Source organism: Dryobates pubescens, chromosome 2 (genome assembly GCF_014839835.1).
Source record: "Dryobates pubescens isolate bDryPub1 chromosome 2, bDryPub1.pri, whole genome shotgun sequence".
Taxonomy (NCBI): domain Eukaryota; kingdom Metazoa; phylum Chordata; class Aves; order Piciformes; family Picidae; genus Dryobates; species Dryobates pubescens.
In genome coordinates, this window is record NC_071613.1 from 7,112,436 (window position 1) to 7,133,170 (window position 20,735).

The 20,735-nt window shown below is 43.2% G+C and overlaps 1 protein-coding gene across 1 annotated transcript in view; it reads left to right on the forward strand.

The window, feature by feature from the left end:
• COL19A1 (collagen type XIX alpha 1 chain) overlaps window positions 1-20,735 on the forward strand; it is a 221,109-nt gene that overhangs the window by 187,428 nt on the left and 12,946 nt on the right. The window contains exons 37-47 of the mRNA XM_054169651.1: window positions 147-200; window positions 1,089-1,133; window positions 3,132-3,182; window positions 5,706-5,750; window positions 6,472-6,498; window positions 9,274-9,327; window positions 10,687-10,731; window positions 14,379-14,423; window positions 14,575-14,637; window positions 16,680-16,715; window positions 16,898-16,942. Of these exons, the coding sequence (XP_054025626.1) occupies window positions 147-200; window positions 1,089-1,133; window positions 3,132-3,182; window positions 5,706-5,750; window positions 6,472-6,498; window positions 9,274-9,327; window positions 10,687-10,731; window positions 14,379-14,423; window positions 14,575-14,637; window positions 16,680-16,715; window positions 16,898-16,942 (510 nt within the window). The remainder of the gene's footprint in view (window positions 1-146; window positions 201-1,088; window positions 1,134-3,131; window positions 3,183-5,705; window positions 5,751-6,471; window positions 6,499-9,273; window positions 9,328-10,686; window positions 10,732-14,378; window positions 14,424-14,574; window positions 14,638-16,679; window positions 16,716-16,897; window positions 16,943-20,735) is intronic.

Here is a 20,735-nt window from a genome sequence, read left to right on the forward strand (position 1 = left end):
AGGTTTAGTTGATTAGGTGATGTTGGGTGATAGGTAGGACTCAATGATCACAAAGGTCTTTTCCAACCTAGTTAGTTCTGTGATTCTGTGAAGTACTGTAGTTCACTGTCTCTTAACTGATTATAAACTGATCCTATGTCATGCAGGGAGTCACTGGGAGACCTGGACACCCTGGGCCAGCAGGGGCGAAAGGAGAAAAGGTATTCTCTCCTTTTTTTAGCCTTGGTGAAGGTTTTTTGTGTTGTTCTCCCCTGGTTTGGGCTCTGGGAAGACCTTAGAGCTCCATTTCAATATCTTTTTCACTTTTCTTTCCCCTTTCCTTTCCCTCCTGGTGTATATATGAAATGTTGCACAACCCAGGCTGTCCACTCCTATTTTACCACAAGGAAATCACTACACATAAAGCTTCAAACAGCTAACAAAAGAGTGGCTGAAGTAAAAGAGTAAAGAGGGGGTGAAGTAAACGAGTAAAGAGGGGGTGAAGTAAAAGAGTAAAGAGGGGATGAAGTAAAAGAGTAAAGAGAGGATGTAGTAAAAGAGTAAAGAGGGGATGAAGTAAAAGAGTAAAGAGAGGATGTAGTAAAAGAGTAAAGAGGGGATGAAGTAAAAGAGTAAAGAGGGGGTGAAGTAAAAGAGTAAAGAGGGGGTGAAGTAAAAGAATAAAGAGAGGATGAAGTAAAAGAGTAAAGAGGGGGTGAAGTAAAAGTGTAAAGAGTAGCTGAAGGAGCTAAATGAAAGAGAATCCAAAGTAATGATCAAAGCTTAAGCAGAAGCTGGGCAAGAGGCTTTATTTTTGCTGTTACCTGCCCATTTTTAATGTCTCTCTTATCTCTTGTCTACTGAATATATCTCTTATTTGTTTGCTATTGAATGCATCTCTTACCTATTGAATGTCTCTCTTGTTTATTGTCTATTGATGTATCCCTTGTTGATTGTCACACTTGATATGAGTAAGATAATGGTTGGACTCCATGATCTCAGAGGCCTTTTCCAACCAAGCTGATTCAATGATTATGGTCATCACAGCTTGGGTATGCCACTGACATCAATGACAGCCAATAAATAATATGAATCTCTTGCTGTGTTAGGGTAGTGAAGGTTCTCCTGGGAAGCCTGGACCGCCTGGACCTCCGGTGAGATGTTTTGTTTTGTCTCCTGAATGTCGTGTTAGGAACAATGAACCTGTGAGGGAAACACAATCCCAAGTTCTGTCAATCTAATCCTTCATGGAGCAGAAAGGCAGTGATGTCATTTTGCAAGATATTTCTGTGTTCCTGCTTTTCCTTGTGATTCATCACTGTGTACATTCTAAACTTTCAGGTTGGGTGTGAGGAAAAGTTTCCTTACTGAAACAGTGGTGAGGCATTGGAACAGGCTCAAATACTGGATTAATTTTTGAGCCACTCACTCCAATAAGGACATTGAGGTCCTGGAGCATGTCCAGAGAAGGGAAAAGAAGCTGGTGAAGGGTCTGGAGAACAGCATTGATGAGGAGCAGATGAGGACCTGGGGGTGTTGAGTCTGGAGAACAGGAGGCTGAGGGGAGACCTCATTGCTCTCTACAGCTCCCTGATAGGAGGTTGGAGCGAGGTGGGGGGTTGGTCTCTTCTCCCTAGTATCAGGTGATAGAAGGAGAGGAAATAGCCTGAAATTGTGCCAGGGGAGGGCTCGGTTGGAGATTAGGAGAAATTTCTTCCCTGCAAGAGTGATCAGGGATTGGAACAGGCTGCCCAGGGAGGTGGTGGAGTCACCATCCCTGAACGTGCTCAAGAAACCTGTGGCCATGGCACTTGGGGACATGGTTTAATGGCCATGGTGGTCTTAGGTTAAAGGTTGGACTTATCTTAAAGGTCTCTTCCAACCAAAACAATTCCATGATTCTATGGTGAAATGAGTTCACCACGGTGTCCAGTGTTACTGGAGGAATTTGGGCAGCTTGGCTACCTGAGATCAGGGAACTCCGGGAACCTAGGGAAAGCCCATGGAGATGCCTGGATTCCAAACGACCTGGAATAGTACCCACACAAAATTACTTCTGGAGAGTTCTAGGAATAATAAATACCAACAGTGTAATAAACACTGAAATGTACAGCTTTCTGGTTTCATAAAGTAAAAAAAGTCAAGTCCCATGCTATACTGGTATGTGGCATGTTCTTACTGAAATGTCTGGTGCAGCCAGAGAAGTGTGGCCAGCAGGACTAGGGAGGCTCTTCTCCCCCTCTACTCTGCCCTGCTGAGACCACACCTGCAATACTGTGTCCAGTTTTGAGCTCCCCCAGTTCAAGAGAGACAGAGACCTGCTGCAGAGAGTCCAATGGAGAGCCACAAGGATGCTTAGGGGACTTGAGCATCTCTCCTGTGAAGAGAGACTGAGAGCCCTGGGGCTGTTTAGTCTGGAGAGGAGAAGGCTGAGAGGGGATCTGATCAATGTCTATCAATACCTGAGGGATGGGTGACAAGTGGAGGGGGCCAAGCTCTTTTTGGTTGTGTGCAGTAATAAGACAAGGACCAATGGATACAAACTTGAACACAGAAGATTTCACCTCAACATGAGGAGAAACTTCTTTCCAGTGAGGGTGACAGAGCCCTGGAGCAGGCTGCCCAGAGAGGTTGTGGAGTCTCCTTTTCTGGAGACTTTCAAAACCCACCTGGATGCATTCCTGTGGAGACCCCCCCTTGGGTGATCCTGCTCTGGCAGGGGGTTGGACTGGATGAACTCTGGAGGTCCCTTCCAACCTCTGATGCTCTGTGATTGTGTGAATCTTGGGGAAAAAAAATCTTGAGAAGAAAACCACACAGGACTCAACAGAAAAGAATACAGGACTCAATCAAGGCAAGAGTTCTGCCTTTATAATTCACAGTTGTGACACTGCACCAGGGGAGGTTTAGACTCGAGGTGAGGAGAAAGTTCTTCACCGAGCGAGTCGTTCGCCATTGGAATGTGCTGCCCGGGGAGGTGGTGGAGTCAATGTCCCTGGAGTGGTTCAAGAGGAGACTGGACGGGGCACTTGGTGCCATGGTCTAGCCATGAGGTCTGTGATGACAGGTTGGACTTGATGATCCTCGAGGTCTCTTCCAACCTTAGTGATACTGTGATACTGGGATACTTAGTTGGTTCTTGTGTTTTAAAGGGTGTGCCTTACAATGAAAGGAACGGAATGAGCAGCTTATATAAACTCCAGGTATTTGTCTTTCATCTTTGTTTTTATTTTATTTTATTTTATTTTATTTTATTTTATTTTATTTTATTTTTTATTTTTTATTTTATTTTATTTTATTATTTTATTTTATTTTATTTTTATTTTATTTATTTTATTTTATTTTATTTTATTTATTTTATTTTATTTTATTTTATTTTATTTTATTTTTATTTTATTTTATTTTATTTTACTTTATTTATTTCATTCTGTTTTATTTTATTATATACCGTTTTATCCTGCTTTGTTTTATCTTATTTCATCTCATCTTATCATATTTTCTCTTAGTTTAGTCTTGTTCTATTTTGGTTTGGTTTGATTTGTTGGGTTTTAGTTTTTCTTTGCTTTGGTTTATTGTGCTTTTTAATATTATTTTGATTCTGCTTTGCTTTGGCTTATGCTACTTTATTATTTATTTATTTATTTACTTTCATTTCTTTTATTTCATTTTTATTTTGGTTTGGTTTATTTGATTTAATTTCATTCTTACTTTTTATTTTATTTGATTTTGGGTAGGGTTTTTTTTTAATATTGATTTTGCTTTGGTTTGGTTTCTTTTACTTTATCTTTATTTTATTCATTTTATTTCTATTGTGCTTTGCTTTCTTTTATTTTATTTTATTATTTTGGTTTATTTTAGTTTGGTTTGGTTGGGGGGTTTTATTTTTATTTTGGTTTGTTTTGGTTTCTTTTACTTTATTTTAATTTGAATTGATTTTATTTTATTTTTTAAATTTTGGTTTATTTTATTTGAGTTTGCTTTGGTTTGGGGATTTTTATTTTTATTTTGCTTTGCTTTGGTTTCTTTTACTCTATTTTACTTTATTTTGTTTTATTTTATTTTATTTTATTTTTATTTTTATTTTGCTTTGCCTTGGTTTCTTTTACTTTATCTTATTTTATTTCATTTTTATTTTGCTTTGCTTTGGTTTCTTTTACTTTATTTTAATTTGAATTTATTTTATTTTATTTTTTTGGTTTATTTTATTTGATTTTGCTTTGGTTTGGGGATTTTTATTTTTATTTTGCTTTGCCTTGGTTTCTTTTACTTTCTTTTACTTTCTTTTATTTTATTTTACTTCATTTTATATTATTTTATTTTTATTTATATTTTCCTTTGCTTCAGTTTCTTTTACTTTCTTTTCTTTTCTTTTATTTTTATTTTGCTTTCCTTTGGTTTCTTTGACTTCATTTTTAAATTTTGGTTTATTGTATTTTAGTTTGGTTTGGGGTTTTTTTATTTTGATTTTGCTTTGCTTTGCTTTCTTTGACTTCATTTTATTTTTATTTTGTTTATTTTATTTTTAATTTACTTTATTTTAATTTTATTTCACTTTATTTTAATTTTATTTCACTTTATTTCATTTTTATTTTCTTTATTTTATTTTTAGTTTGGTTTGCTTTATTTTATTTCACTTTAGTTTTATTTTAGTTAATTTGGTTAATTTTAGTTTGGTTTGGAGTTTTTGGTTATTATTTTGGTCTGCTTTGGTTTCTTTTACTTTCTTTTTTTTTGTTTTATTTATTTTATTTTTACTTTTGGTTTGCTTTATTTTATTTCACTTCATTATATATATTTTTATTTCATTTATTTTGGTTTATTTTAGTTTGGTTTGGGGTTTTTTAGTTTTTTTTTGGTTTGCTTTGGTTTCTTTTACTTTCTTTTATTTTTATTTTATTTTTATTCTATTTTATTTTTACCTTTTTGTTTGCTTTATTTTATTTCACTTTATTTTATTTTTATTTTAGCTATTTTGGTTAATTTTAGTTTGGTTTGGGGTTTTTTAGTTTTATTTTGGTTTGCTTTGGTTTCTTTTACTTTCTTTTATTTTTATTTTATTTTTATTCTATTTATTTTATGTATACTTTTTGTTTGCTTTATTTTATTTCATTTTACTTTATTTTTATTTTATTTACTTTGGTTTATTTTAGTTTGGTTTGGGGTTTTTTAGTTTTATTTTGGTCTGCTTTGGTTTCCTTCACTTTCTTTTATTTTTATTTTATTTTTATTCTATTTATTTTATTTTTACTTTTTGTTTGCTTTATTTTATTTTACTTTATTTTATTTTGGTTTATTTCAATTTTATTTACTTTGGTTTATTTTAGTTTGGTTTGGATTTTTTTGTTATTATTTTGGTCTGCTTTGGTTTATTTTACTTTCTTTTATTTTTTATTGTATTTACTTTCTTTTATATTTATTTTGGTTTGCTTTATTCTATTTTACTTTGTTTCATTTTGGTTTATTTCATTTTGGCTTCATTTGGGTTATTTTCAGTTTTATTTTGGTTTGCTTTGGTTTCTTTTACTTTATTATTTTTATTATTATTATTATTATTATTATTATTATTATTATTATTATTATTATTATTATTATTATTATTATTATTATTATTATTATTATTATTATTTTGGTTTGGTTTATTTTACTTTATTCTTATTTCATTTGATTTCACTTTATTTCAACACCTAATTCTGGCCCAATCCCACCTTTTGAACTTGCTGTTGCAGGGAGGTGTGAGTGTTGCAAGTTATCCAGGTCCACCAGGACCTCCAGTAAGTATTAAGAGAAATCTCATTTCTAATAATCCATTAAGACAGTAACAGAGGGGGGTTGGTAGTTGCATGAAGTCTTAGTAAGTGGCATAGAGTTTTATTTGCTGTGTGGAAAACATCAAAAATAAGGAAATGAGGGGGAATGGTTTGAAGCTGAGGCAGAGCAGGGCTAGACTGGAGCTGAGGGAGAAGTTCTTTGGTACAAGGGTGGTGAGAGCCTGGAACAGGCTGCCCAGGGAGGCTGTGGATGCCTCCTCCCTTGGGGGTATTCAAGGCCAGGTTGGATGAGGCCTTGAGCAGCTGAGTCTAGCTGAGAGGTGTCCCTGCCTGTGATGGGGAGGTTGGAGGAGATGACCTCTGAGGTCCCTTCCAAGCTGAGCCATTCTGTGATCAGTGTGTAGTAAATAACATAGTTTGGGCTCATTTTGGAGGTTAGTTGGGTTTTATTGAAGTAAACTAAAGCAAGCAAAGGCTGCAAAAGAAATGTTGCATCATTTGGTGTTGGACTCTTCAATGAAAATATTCCACTATCTAAAAATGCATGATATTCATAGTCAGTGATGGGTACAGTGTTGTGATGAATTGGGTTTGGTGATGGAAAGAGAAAAGCACTTTGCATTAGCCAAGCATGCAGCTCATGCACTGACACAGAATGTGTATCACCTTACCATGCAACCCTGCTCTTTATTCAGTGTGTTTCCACTTCTTCATTTCTTTGCAGGGTCCAAAAGGAGATCCTGGCACAGCGGTATGTATGTTCTTTGGGGTCACGCTAAGAGAATTCCCCGAGTAGTTCAACCCATGGTCCTAGTCACAAGGGTGGAAGAGTCCATTAAGGTCCTTTAGCAGGTAGTGCAGAATCAGTGCACACCAAACACCCTTGGGTTTGAATTGCCAGGCTTGCCAAGTATGCAGCTTCTAAGTGATAATGTAAGGAAAGAGTGCACGTAGGATCAACTGCTTGTGGGTTCATCTCTGCTAAACTGTCTGTGGATATATTTGACCAAAAAATAAGAGAGCATGAAATAAAGGGAGGACATGAGTAAAGGGAGAACAAGAAGTAAAGGTAGGACATGGAATAAAGGGAGGGCATGGAATAAAGGGAGGGCATGAAATAAAGGTAGAATATGAAATAAAGGGAGGGCATGGAATGAAGGTAGAATATGCAATAAAGGTAGAATATGAAATAAAGGGAGGGCATGGAATGAAGGTAGAATATGCAATAAAGGTAGAATATGAAATAAAGGGAGGACATGAAATAAGGGGAGGACATGAAATAAAGGGAGGACATAGAATAAAGGGTGTCAGGTAATGATAGGACTAGAGGAAATGGATCCAAGCTAGAGGAGGGGACATTTACATTAGATGTTAGGAAGAAGTTCTTCACCATGAGTGTGGTGAGACACTGGAAGGGGTGGAAGCCTCATCCCTAGAGGTTTTGAAGGCCAGGCAGGATGGGGCTCTGGGCAACCTGATGTAGTGTGAGGTGTCCCTGCCCATGGCAGGGGGGTTGGAACTGGCTGATCCTTGAGGTCCCTTCCAACCCTGACAATTCTAAGATGCCAGTACTATTTAGTTGCATTCTTTTTTCCTACCTGTGCAGGCACAGTACCCACATAAAACCAGCAGCAGAATTCGGTGCAGCTAGTACAGAGTGACCCAGCCAAAACCAAAGTGCCCATGAGAAGATAACATTTTAAGAGCTAGCTAGGACTTCACCTATCATGAATGTCCATTCAGCCACCCTGTGCAGGGCCTAGGCTCATGTTTGGTTCCTTGCCAAGTGTCAGGCAAAAATGCAGCTGGGTGAGAAACTAAACTTCGCTCTGTGAAGCCACCTGGTAACTGTGTTCCTCAAGGACACTGAGAAACCCAAAGCAGAACCTCTCAGCACTCAGCAAGACCTGGAGTTGGGAGATAATTTCCTAAACCAATTGATGAGTCTCTTTCCACAGAAAGTCCCAAAGCCTCTTTGCTTGCTTGCTTGCTTGTTTCACCATAGTAACTAGAAGCTGCCTCTGTGTTTCTGTATCAGCATCCCCTTCCTACTGAGGCAGCACCACCTCCCAAACAGAGCTGAGGCATGGGAAGTGAGATCTGCCAGTGACTTCAGGAAATCCAGACAGGAACTTGCTGTAGCTTTTGATATAGCTGAGAATTGCTGGAACTCTGCAGTCATTGGCTGTAGTTTCAATTTCTGTGGTAAATTGTCACTTCTCTTTAAAAACAAAAGAAAAAGAGCTCAAAGAGCCTCCCTACCCTCCACATCAAATTGATTCCTCCAGGGGAGTGGATTTCTGGGCTTCTTCCAAAACATCCAATGGGATGACATTTAACAAATCCAAGTGCCAGGTGCTGCACTTTGGCAACAACAACCCTATGCAGAGCTACAGGCTGGGGCCAGAGTGGCTGGAGAGCTCCCCAACAGAGAGGGACCTGGGGGTGCTGATTGACAGCCGCCTAAACATGAGCCAGCAGTGTGCCCAGGTGGCCAAGAGGGCCAATGGCATCCTGGCCTGTATTAGGAATAGTGCAGCCAGCAGGAGCAGGGAAGTCATTGTGCCCTTGTACTCTGCATTGGTTAGGCCACACCTTGAGTCCTGTGTCCAGTTCTGGGCCCCTCAGTTTAAGAAGGACATCGAGACACTTGAACATGTCCAGAGAAGGGCAACAAGGCTGGGGAGAGGCCTTGAGCACAGCCCTGTGAGGAGAGGCTGAGGGAGCTGGGATTGTTTAGCCTGGAGAAGAGAAAGCTCAGGGGAGACCTTCTTGATCTCTCCAACTCCCTGAAGGGAGGTTGTAGCCAGGAGGGGGTTGGTCTCTTCTCCCAGGCAACCAGCACCAGAACAAGAGGACACAGTCTCAAGCTGCACCAGGGGAAGTTTAGGCTCAAGGTGAAGAGAAAGTTCTTCATGGAGAGAGTCATTCATCATTGGAATGTGCTGCCCAGGGAGGTGGTGGAGTCACGGCCCTGGAGGTGACTCCAGGAGGAGATTGGACATGGCACTTGGTGCCATGGTCTAGTCATGAGGTCTGTGGAGACAGGTTGGACTTGATGATCCTCAAGGTCTCTTCCAACCTTTGTGATACTGTGATACTGTGATACTGTGATATAAAGACCTACACAGTGACCTACTCTGTGTGTCCCCTACTGCAGAGTAAGCTTTGAGGAGCAGGCACAGAGCTGCTTGGAGCTGCTTACACCCCAGGGCTCTTCCAGCTGGAGGTGCTTTAGGGCTGACTTTGCCTTGCAAGAGCACTGGAGGGGGTTCCCCTGGATTACACTCTTCATCAAAAGGAAAAACCACTGACCCAAACATTTGCACAGCGCCTCTGGGCAAAGCTTAGTTTTGCAGATCACTACAACAGGGTTTGGCAAGATCTGTTCATAGCTGGCTGTCTGGTTTATTAATCTGAGGTTCATTAATCTGCTGCTGCTGACTGTTTCAGTGTTGCTCATGTAGACTGCAGGGATTTTAATGCATGCAACCTTCTCTAATTAACACAAATATAAATGCATCAGGGAGACCCAGGACCCATGGGATTACCAGGACTGGAAGGACTTCCAGGGGAAAAGGTAAGACTCTTGGAAACACTCTTGGTTTCTGAATGGCAACTGTATGCAGCTGAATGTTGGCTGAAAACTTGTTTGATGTCTTCTGGTTTTTTTCCTGTGTGAAAGTTACAGTTTCTGTGTGGAAAAAAAAATAATATTTGCACATTTATCTGCCCCCTTTTTTTTTCCTCTTCCTTTTTTTTTTTTGCTTGCTTTTGTTTTATTTTGTTTTCTGCTTTACTGTGTTTCTAAATCACATATACAGCCAAGGTAAAAAATCATTCCCTCCAGATGGCAAATTGCATGTAGAATCTCTTGGAGTATTTTGTTTCCTTAACTGGATAGACTACTACCATGAAGCAGGTTGAGGGAGGGGATTGTCCCCCTCTACTCTGCTCTGGTGAGACCCCACCTGGAGTACTGCAGACAGTTCTGGAGCCCCCAGTCCAGGAAGGATCGGAAAGTGCTGAAAGGTGTCCAGAGAAGGGCCATGAGGATGAGCAGAGGGCTGGAGCTGCTCTGCTATGGAGACAGACTGAGGGATTTGGGGCTGTTCAGTCTGGAGAAGAGAAGGCTCCCTGGAGACCTAATTGTGGCCTTCCAGTATCTGAAAGGGGCTACAAGAAAGCTGGGGAGGGACTTTTGAGGGTGTCAGGGAGTGATAGGACTGGGGGGAATGGAGCGAACCTAGAAATGGGCAGATTCAGATTGGATGTGAGGAAGAAGTTTTTCCCCATGAGGGTGCTGAGACACTGGCACAGGTTGCCCAGGGAGGTGGTGGAAGCCTCATGCCTGGAGGTTTTGAAGGCCAGGCTCTAGGTGGCTGTGAGCAACCTGCTGTAGTGCGAGGTGTCCCTGCCCATGGCAGGGGTTTGGAACCGGATGAGTCTTGAAGTCCCTTCCAACCCTGACCATTCTATACTCTATGATTTACTATATATAATTAAAGTTACCTGGTAGTAATGTGGTTAACAAGTTTCTAAATACAGTCCCTACTTCTTGTTCTGTCCTGAGAGCAGTCCCTGCAGAAGAGGACTTGGGGGTAGTGGTGGACAAGAAGCTGGACAGGAGCCAGGAATGGACACTTGTAACCCAGTAGGCAAATGGCAGCCTGGGCTCTGTCAAAAGCAGCCTGGCCAGAGATAGGGAGAGTGGATCCTGCCCCTCTGCTCTGGGGACAGACAAAGGAGCTAAGTTTCTTGCTCAACTCTACAAAATGAGTCAATGACAAAGCTAAATATTAGCATTTTGGCAGAGCCTGGCTCTTGGCCTCCTTTTCAGCTCACTGAATAATCCCTCCTCAGGTTTTAAGGGGAATCCACACACAAACTACTTTTTTTCAGTGTTAATAGAGAAGTATAAATTGTCTCTTTTCTTCAGGGGGACCGTGGACCAGCTGGCACACCAGGAGTAGCAGGGACACCGGTACGTATCCTCGGGAGAAGTTCCTCACTGTGTGGGCGGTGGAACATGGGAACAGGTTGCCCAGGGAATTGGTGGAGGCTCCATCCCTTGAGACATTCAAGGTCAAGCTTGATGGAGCTGTGAACAAGCTGATCTAGTTGGGGATGTCCCTGCTTAATTCAGGGGGGTCAGACTAGATGGCCTCTAAAGGTCCCTTCCGACCCTGTTCTATGATTCCTTAAAATAAAACTCAGTCTCCAGCCCAACTCTGTGATTCCTTAAAGTAAAACTCAGTTTCCAACCAGTTCTGTGATTCCTTAAAGTAACACTCAGTCTCCAACCCAGTTCTGTGATTCCTTAAAGTAAAACTCAGTTTCCAACCCAACTCTGTGATTCCTTAAAGTAAAACTCAGTTTCCAACCAGTTCTGTGATTCCTTAAAGTAAAACTCAGTTTCCAACCAGTTCTGTGATTCCTTAAAGTAAAACTCAGTTTCCAACCCAACTCTGTGATTCCTTAAAGTAAAACTCAGTTTCCAACCAGTTCTGTGATTCCTTAAAGTAAAACTCAGTTTCCAACCCAACTCTGTGATTCCTTAAAGTAAAACTCAGTTTCCAACCAGTTCTGTGATTCCTTAAAGTAAAACTCAGTTTCCAACCCAACTCTGTGATTCTTTAGAGTAAAACTCAGTTTCCAACCAGTTCTGTGATTCCTTAAAGTAAAACTCATTTTCCAACCCAGTTCTGTGATTCCTTAAAGTAAAACTCATTTTCCAACCCAGTTCTGTGATTCCTTAAAGTAAAACTCAGTCTCCAGCCCAACTCTGTGATTCTTCAAAGTAAACCTCAGTTTGCTAGAAGCTGATAAAAGCAGTCAAGCAAGGTGCTGAGCTGTCATTTCCATCACTGTGGCACACCAGCACTTGGCTCATGCTCTATAGGCAGGTATGAAAATGATGTGGGGGTTTTGTTTTCCCTAAAGAGGGGTTTGAGTAGATACCACTGAGGGTTCATATTCTTGCTGTGAAAATGACAGGAAGGAATGGTGTGAAGAGGACACAGTCTCAAGCTGCGCCAGGGGAAGTTTAGGCTGGAGGTGAGGAGGAAGTTCTTCACTGAGAGAGTCGTTAGCCATTGGAGTGGTGGTGGAGTCACCATCCCTGGGGGTGTACAAGAGGGGATTGGACATGGCACTTGGTGCCATGGTTTAGTCATGAGGTCTGTGGTGACAGGTTGGACATGATGATCTCTGAGGTCTCTTCCAACCATGGTGATTCTGTGAATCCATCATAAAGCTGCAATTTGAGGTTAAGCTAAGAAAGCATCCAAGATTCTCTTCCCTGCCTGAGTTTAACATAGATTTAAAACCAACAAACACACAAAGAAAAATGTTTTCCGCCTTCCTGGGCATGCACAAATTTTCTCAGCATCTTTCTCTAACAAAGGCAAAAATTATCAATCTCCTTGCAGCCCTCAGGGATCTGCCTATCAAGGCAATCAAACATTTGCTTAAGGGAAAAAAGCTTTGTCAGCTCTTTACTTGGAAAGCTCCAGAGAAGTTCCTGAAAGTCACCCAGAAGCTTTGTTGCAGGGGAAAGGAAATGCAGCTAATCATAAATTGAGATTATAATTACTCCTTTGCCTTCCTGCAGGAAATGAAGGCAACTTCTCTTTGGGCTGCACTCACAGTTCAGTAGGCTAGAAATGTGTATCCATCCTGCAGGAGGCAACCTGGGGCTATTTATATGCAAATACCATTTATTATTTAATGTGGGCAGCTGCCAAGCCATTAAGGAGCTGGGTTCCAGTTTTAACTGCAGGTTTAGTGAACTAAATAGAAGTTGGTGTCTGTGCACTCCCCCTTCCATTAGCCATTCATATACTCTCTATTTACTGTGAGTTCCAAGAGGGGACATCAGCCTAAATAGCTTAATTTAATTCATTTGCCATAGAACAAGGGGAAAATTGCACATTTAAGGGGGGAAAGAGGAGAATTTCTTGGGAGTTTTATAGCTCATGCAAGAGTTTCAGAGTTTGTTGCTCTGGAGTACATTGCATGGTGTGAATCAATAATGCAGCAGCCAGTTAGGACGATCCCAATTGTTCATTCCTTGTGTGTTTCCCACTGGATGTGTTCCAAGTCTTGTCCTTGTTGCTCTCTATTCTAGCTGGGTGTGAAATATTTAATGAGTTCCCTTCATCACTGATGGAGTTGCACTCTGTTAATTACATTTCATTCTATTAAGATCCACTGAAAGGAATTCTTTGCCTTAGCATTTTTATGCTAAGCAGTTGCAATTAACAAATTAATAGGCATGTGAGGGACAATAACTTTTAGTAGTCTAGGAAGAGCTTTTGAAATATATCCACATATCTTCCTGGAGAAGAATTTCATCCTCCTTGCCTGGCATTATTCCCTAGACTGAATAGTGGATCCTTATTTCCATTTGGGAATGTAAACCTCTCACTTCACCTTTGGCTTTTTGCTAAGCAGAATGGCCAGGGAAGCCTGAGCTAAGATTCCTATTTGTGGCCTTCCAGTGTCTCACAAGAAAGCTGGGGAGGGACTTTTGAGGGTGTCAGGGAGTGATAGGACTGGGGGGAATGGAAATAAAATAGAAATGGGTAGATTCAGATTGGATGTTAGGAAGAAGTTGTTCCCCATGAGGGTGGTGAGACACTGGCACAGGTTGCCCAGGGAGGTGGTGGAAGCCTCATTCCTGGAGGTCTTGAAGGCCAGGCTGGATGTGGCTGTGAGCAACCTGCTGTAGTGTGAGGTGTCCCTGCCCATGGCAGGGGGAACTGGCTGATCCTTGAGGTCCCTTCCAACCCTAACAATTCTATGATTCTGCAAGAATTGCCACCAGTGCCTACCAGCCCAGTTGCTCTTGCAGTTGTTGCTGGTGTTGATTTTTGCTTCTGTGCTCAGGACTGGCGAGGCCACACCTTGGCTATTGAGTTCACTTTTGAGACCCTTACTCCAAGACATTGAGATGCTGGAGCAGGTCCAGAGAAGGGCAACAAAGCTGGAGAACAGGCCTGGGGAGGAGCAGCTGAGGGAGCTGGTGGTGTTTAGTTTGGAGAATAGAAGGCTGAGGGGAGACCTTCTGTCTGTCTCCCTGAAAGCAGGTTGGAATGAGGTGGGGGTCAGTTCTCCCAAGGAGCAAGTGACAGGATGAGTGGAAGTGACCTCAACTTGCCCCAGGGGAGGTTTAAATTGGATATTAGGAAAAATTTCTTTGCTGCAAGATTGGTCAGGGATTGGAACAGGCTGCCAAGGGAGGTGGGGGAGTCACAATCCCTGGAAGTGTTCAAGAGGGGATTGGATGTGGCACTTGGTGCCGTGGTTTGGTAGTCATGAGGTGTTGGGTGACAGGTTGGACTTGATGATCTTTGAGGTCTCTTCCCACCTTATAGATTCTATGGTTCTATGATTCTGTGATAAGATGAAGGGCTTGAGTTGTGCTGTAGACAAAAGCCAGGTGAGCCTGGCTCCAATACTGAAGAAATCTGTTAAAACATTTCCTTTTCTTCTCTTAAAGCATTGAATAGCAAATATCATGAACATTTCACTCAAAGATATCACCTCCCATTTGTGACTTAAGAGAATTTATCTTTTCCTTCCTGGCAACTGGAATTTCTAATGTTTTTGGTTGTTTGTTTTTTGCAGGGAAAGCCTGGATCTCCTGGGGCCCCAGGGATGCCAGGGGAACCTGTAAGTCCAGACTTTGGCTCTAGATTCTTACAATGACACACAAATCATTCAAACATCTCATGCAAGATGAGATGAGATGCAAGATACATCCAGATTTCCACATGTAGGCTTTGGGTTTGTTTCTTGTTTTTTTCCTTTCTCTCTTTCCTAGGGTGAAAGAGGACCTATAGGAGATATAGGCTTCCCTGGGCCAGAAGGGCCACAAGGAAAACCAGTAAGCAATTTTCTCCTGTTTATTACAAAAGAATGCATCCTAATTAATTTATCAGAGTTCCAACAGAAATGGGGTTCCATCCTGCTTTCCTTCAGCTAGGTGACAGCTGTAGAACAGTTAGAGCTACAGCACTCAGTATCAGTATCCTGCTATGAGGATGTTTTAGGAGGACACAGTCTCAAGCTGCACCAGGGGAGGTTTAGGCTGGAGGTGAGGAGAAAGTTCTTCCCAGAGAGAGTTGTTAGCCATTGGAATGTGCTGCCCAGGGAGGTGGTGGAGTCCCCATCCCTGGAGGTGATCAAGAGGGGATTGGATGTGGCACTTGGTGCCATGGTTTAGTCATGAGGTGTTGGGTGACAGGTTGGACTTGATGATCTTTGAGGTCATTTCCAGCCTTGTTGATTCTATGATTCTGTGATTCTAAGTTAATGTTACTGAGATGTTGCCTTTAAAGGTTCTTCTGAGGCTCCTTAAGAGCTTGTTGACATAAAGAATTCTCCCACCTTTTTATTCAGGAGAATATTAACCCAGACACTCCCCAGAGTCTATAAAGGGATTCTCAGTTTCAGTTTCAACTCTGCTTCATGGCTCTGAATAAACTTCAGAACCCTTCTGTGTACAGGTGGTGCTGAAGCCTTTACAGCTCACTTAGGAGATGCCTAACCTGAGCTCTTTATTTAGTAAAACAGTGACAGCAGTGCAGCCAGCTCTGTCTGAGCTGGTTTCAAACAGCCTAGTTTATATTCTAGCAGTGGTTCAGCTAGGATAGCACAGAATTCATTATCTCCCCCAAAGCTTGGTGTTCTGGGGACAAGTGTGAGAAGCAGACTGGTTCAGCTTGGCAGCTCATCTCCATGTTACACTTCTGGCTTGGCAGAAGAGAGAGTTTCTGTGGTTTCAGCAGCAAACTGAGAGGGAAGGAAATATTCCTGCTGGTTTTGCTCATGCAAGTCCTTCTTTCTCACTCAGTGAAGCAGCACTGAAATTTCTGCATCTGCAGAGCCACCTAGATCCTAGAAAATTAACCAGTGCCAGAGCACTTACCTGGCAATTCTCTGGCACTGTGCAGTTGCTACAGTACTCTCTGGCAGGGTTTTGACCCATGGTAATCAGAACTCTCAGGTAATACCACACTGTGAGGGAGGCACAGCACTGGAACAGGCTGCCCAGAGAGGTTGTGGAGTCTCCTTCTTTGAAGACTTTCAAAACCTGCCTGGACAAGTTCCTGTGCAACCTGATCTAGGAGAATCTGCTTTAGCAGGGGAGTTGGACTCAATGATCTCCAGAGGTCTCTTCCAACCCCCATGGTTCTGTGATTGAGTAGTGGTTGACAGCCAGCTGAACATGAAATAGTGTGGCCAGCAGGAGAAGGGAAGTCATTCTGCCCTGTGCTCAGCACTGCTTAGGCCACACCTTGAGTTCTGTGTCCAGTTCTGGGCTCCTCAGTTTAAGAAGGGCTTTGAGACTCTTGAACATATCCAGAGAAGGGCAACAGAGCTGGGGAGGGGTCTGGAGCACAGCCCTGTGAGGAGAGGCTGAGGGAGCTGGGGTTGCTTAGCCTGGAGAAGAGGAGGCTCAGGGGAGACCTTCTTGCTCTCTACAACTCCCTGAAGGGAGGTTGTAGCCAGGTGGGGGTGTCTCTTCTCCCAGGCAACCAGCATCACAACAAGAGGACACAGTCTCAAGCTGCACCAGGGGAAGTTTAGGCTGGAGGTGAGGAGAAAGTTCTTCCCAGAAAGAGTAATTGGCCCTTGGAATGTGCTGCCCAGGGAGGTGGTGGAGTCACCACCCCTAGAGGTGTTCAAAAAAGGCTTGGCTGTGGCACTGGGAGCCATGGTTTAGTTGTCAGGAGGTGCTAGGTATTAGGTAACAGGTTGGACTTGATGACCTCTGAGGTCTTTTCCATCCTGGTTGATTCAATGATTCTATGATTCCGTGACTGAGCTTCACCCATGATGTCTTTTTGAGTGCATGTACACTAGTCTCTTTATTCACAAATTAGTTCTGGTTTTGATTTTGCCTTGTTGTGTGTTTTTTTATAGGGAAGCAATGGAAAAGATGGATTGCCAGGCCCACCGGTAGGAAAACTTCTTTTTGCATCCTCTGGTGTATTTTATTCTTCACAGATACCATAGCTGTCAATCCTAGGCAGTTGCTTTCAGTTCTGCTAACAGATATATCTATATCTCTCTATATCTAAGCCTTTAAGTGATATTTTCATCTGCTCTTTTTTTCCCCCACTCAAAAACCAAATTTGCAGGGTGCTGTGGGGAGACCAGGAGACAGAGGACCCAAAGGAGAACGTGTAAGTCCCATCTTTTAGCAACATTTTCCTTTTTACCGAGCTCCTAAGCACCACCTCAGCACAGATTTAACAGGCAAGCCCAAGAAATTAATTCTCTGAACCTCAAGCAGTCTCTTAGATAACAAAGAGTTGTAGTCTTTGAATGTTGTGCCCAGTTCTGGGCCCCTCAGTTCAAGAAGGACCTCAGGGAAACGCTTGAGAGACTCAAGCAAAGAGCCACAAAGATGCTGCAGGCAGTGGAATATCTCCCTGCTGAGGACAGGCTGAGGGAGCTGGGGCTTGGACCTTGGAGCAGGGGAGCCTGAGGGGCGACCTCATTGCTGGTGATAAAGATGTGCAGAGCAGTGTCTGGAGGACAGAGCCAGGCTCTGCTCAGGGATGTCCAAGGACAGGCCAAGGGTTGCAAGCTGGAGCAGAGGAGGTGCCACAGGAACAGTAGGGAAAACTTTTTCACTGTGAGGGTGCTGAGCCCTGGAGCAGGCTGCCCAGAGGTTGTGGAGTCTCCTTCTCTGGAGACATTCAAAACCCTCCTGGATATGTTCCTGTGTGACCTGCCCTGCATCTGGCAGGGGGGTTGGACTGGATGAGCTTTTGAAGACCCTTCCAAACCCTAACATTCTGTGATCCTGTGAATTGTCTTCTGCATTTAGAGGAAGACCACATTTTACAGACTTTGTAACACCATTGGCCTGGAGAGTGTAACCTGCTCAGCAGCTTGAAAGTTGGAAAGTAGCTAACCCTGTTGGGATGCTGTCAGACTTTGCAAGAGCTGTAAGCTGGTGAAGGGTCTGGAGAACAGGGCTGGCGAGGAGCAGCTGAGGGAACTAAGATTGGTTAGTCTGGAGAAGAGAAGGCTGAGGGAGACCTCATTGCTCTCCACAACTCCCTGAAAGGAGGCTGGAGTGAAGTGGGGATTGGTCTCTTCTCTCTAGTATCAGATGATAGAATGAGAGGAAATGGCCTGAAATTGTGGCAGGGGAGGTTTAGGTTGGAGATTAGGAAAAATGTATTGTCTGCAAGAGTGGTCAGGGATCGGAAGAGGCTGCCCAGGGAGGCGGTGGAGTCCCCATCCCTGGAGGTGTTCAAGAAATGTGTGGGCATGGCACACTGGAACATGGTTCAATGGCCATGGTGGTGCTAGGGTGATGGCTGGACTTGATGATCTTGGAGGTCTTTTCCAACCAAAACAATTCTATGACTCTAATAAAGCTCTCATAAACCCAAAGCTCTCTAAGGATCCCCTGGGATCTTTGTATATCACAATGACAAACCATACTTTAGACAAAGCATTTAGGCAGAAGGAAGCCCAGTGCCAAAACATTACTGCTTCCCAAAATATTTGGACATTTTTGTTCATGGCAATGAGATCATGGTGGGCAGGAGTCATTATGGGAGGTGAGAGGTGGCATTTGTTTTGCTAGAGCCAAGAAAATCTTCGTGCACCCTCTGCTCCTGTAATAATGGTGTTGAAGCTGTGGTGGCCTAATCCAAGGCACCACATTCATTTGCTAAATCAGAAAAGCACCTCCCTGTGTGATCTGGAAAAGGAAATGCTGCTTAATGGCACAGAGGAGACAGGAGGTTTTTACCTTGATTGCAGTAATTGTCCCTTGCAAAAAATAACCAGTTTGCAGCGTTCTATTTCTGCCTTTAAGAACACGACTCAACTGTAAGAGCCTCCTTGTTGTACCACCTGCTGTGTGCTGCATCACAGCACTCAGCCTTGACCTTCTCAGTAGCAACCTCTCTGGATGCCCTGCACGTAACTCTGTGCACATACAACCAGGAGAGAAGGCTGCATATTTAAGTGACTGACCTTGAAAAAGTTGGAGAGGCAAGAGGATGTTGAAGCCCCGAGTCATTTTGGTTAGAATAGACCTCTTAGATCATCAGCTCCAGCCTTCAACCCAACACCACCATGCCCACTAAACCATATCCCAAAGTGCTGTGTCTGCATGGGTTTTGAGCACCTCCAGGGATGGGGACTCCACCACCTCCCTGGGCAGCCTGTGGCAGTGCCTGACCCTTCTTTCAGGAAGGAAAATTTTCCTGATGTCCAATCCTCTGGGGCAATTTGAGGCCAACCTGATCTAGTTGAGGATGTCCCTGCTTACAGCAGAGGGGCTTGGACTGGATGACCATTGGAGGTCCCTTCCAACCCAGACCACTCTACATTTTCCTCTTGTTCTATCACTTGATACAAGGGAGAAGAGACCAACCCTGCCTCACTACAAGCTCCTTTCAGGTAGGAAAAGAGTATGAGAGGCAGAGGCACAGCCTTGGTTTTCTTCATCAGAGTGAAACTAGGGAAGCTTCAGGATAAGAGAAGAGGATGTGCTAATCCCAGTCCCATCAGTGACACAGTACCTACATGCACATGGAGATAGAGCTGTCAATATGGATGTCTGCTTCCTGCAGATTCATGGGGTTTGAAGAATAGATTGAAGAACTGTTGGCTGGCTCATTTGTTGCTGCTACCTGCATACCTTGATCTCAGGCTGGCACCAAGCTGCATGAGAACCTGTAGAAAGCCAGGCAAAATAATAGCTCCTTCTGCACAGAATTTAGCACCAAATGAAATGCAAGAATGCTAGAAAAGAGGAGGGCAGAATCAATCAGCACTGAAGGCAGAGACTGCAAAACCCAAATGTCCCTACCCTGCCTTTTTGTACAATTCAGAGTGAAGAAGGGTCTAGAGGAATATCTGACCTAGTTTGATGAATTTTTACAAGGAGCTTCTTCCAAACACAAAGAAAACCCTGAAGGCAGTTAAAAATATGCTCATTTAAAAAGTGGCTGTGGAGTTTGATCTGCCTCCTACGTGCTGGCAGCCTGTGAAATGGGGAATTGTTTAGAAGAGGAGCAATGCCAGGATCAGCTTCACACTGCCATGGCACCATGCTCTTGAAGGGACCTGCATTTTTCTCTTCCTTCTGCTAGAACAGCTCTCCATGCTTCCTCTGCAGGGTTACAGACCTTGAGAATCCTGTGTGTGTATTTGTGGCTTCAATACTTCTTCAATGATCTTCAGCCAGTTGCCTTTATATAGGCAGATCCACTTCTGTGTGGTCTCATTTGAAGGCTCTGTCACACAGAATGCTGTGTTCCACATCCCCCTGTACTGGACTTCAACCTCCCCAAAAGTGACTCAACTGAAAATTACCTAAAAGACTAAAACTCTTTCATGTTTTGCAGCAATCTATGGCAAGAGTGAAGTTGTTCTGCTGTTTTATGTTTCACGATGCTAAGGGTGGAGTAAGAGACAGAGGTTGGATGCAAGAACATGGTTAAAGCCAGGGAAGAGTCACTTCCTTGCAGACTACAAAAGTTCTGCTTCTCAGTTTGAACATGAGCCAGCAGTGTGCCCAGGTGGCCAAGAAGGCCAGCAGCATCCTGGCCTGAATCAGGAATAGTGTGGCCAGCAGGACCAGGGAAGCCATCATGTCCCTGTACTCAGCATTGGTGAGGGCACAGCTTGAGTACTGAGTTCACTTTTGGGACCCTCACTCCAAGAAAGACATTGAGCTGCTGGAGCAGGTCCAGAGAAGGGCAATGAAGCTGACAAAGGGTTTGGAGAACAGGGCTGGTGAGGAGCAGCTGAGGGAACTGGAGCCTTCTCTTCTCCAGGCTGAACACCCCCAGCTCCCTCAGCTCATCCTCACAGCAGAGCTGCTCCAGCCCCTGGGCCATCTTTGTGGCCTCCTCTGGACTCACTCCAACAGCTCTGTGTCCTTCTTCTGCTGAGGACACCAGAACTGAAGGCAGGATTGAAGGTGAGGTATCAGCAGAGCAG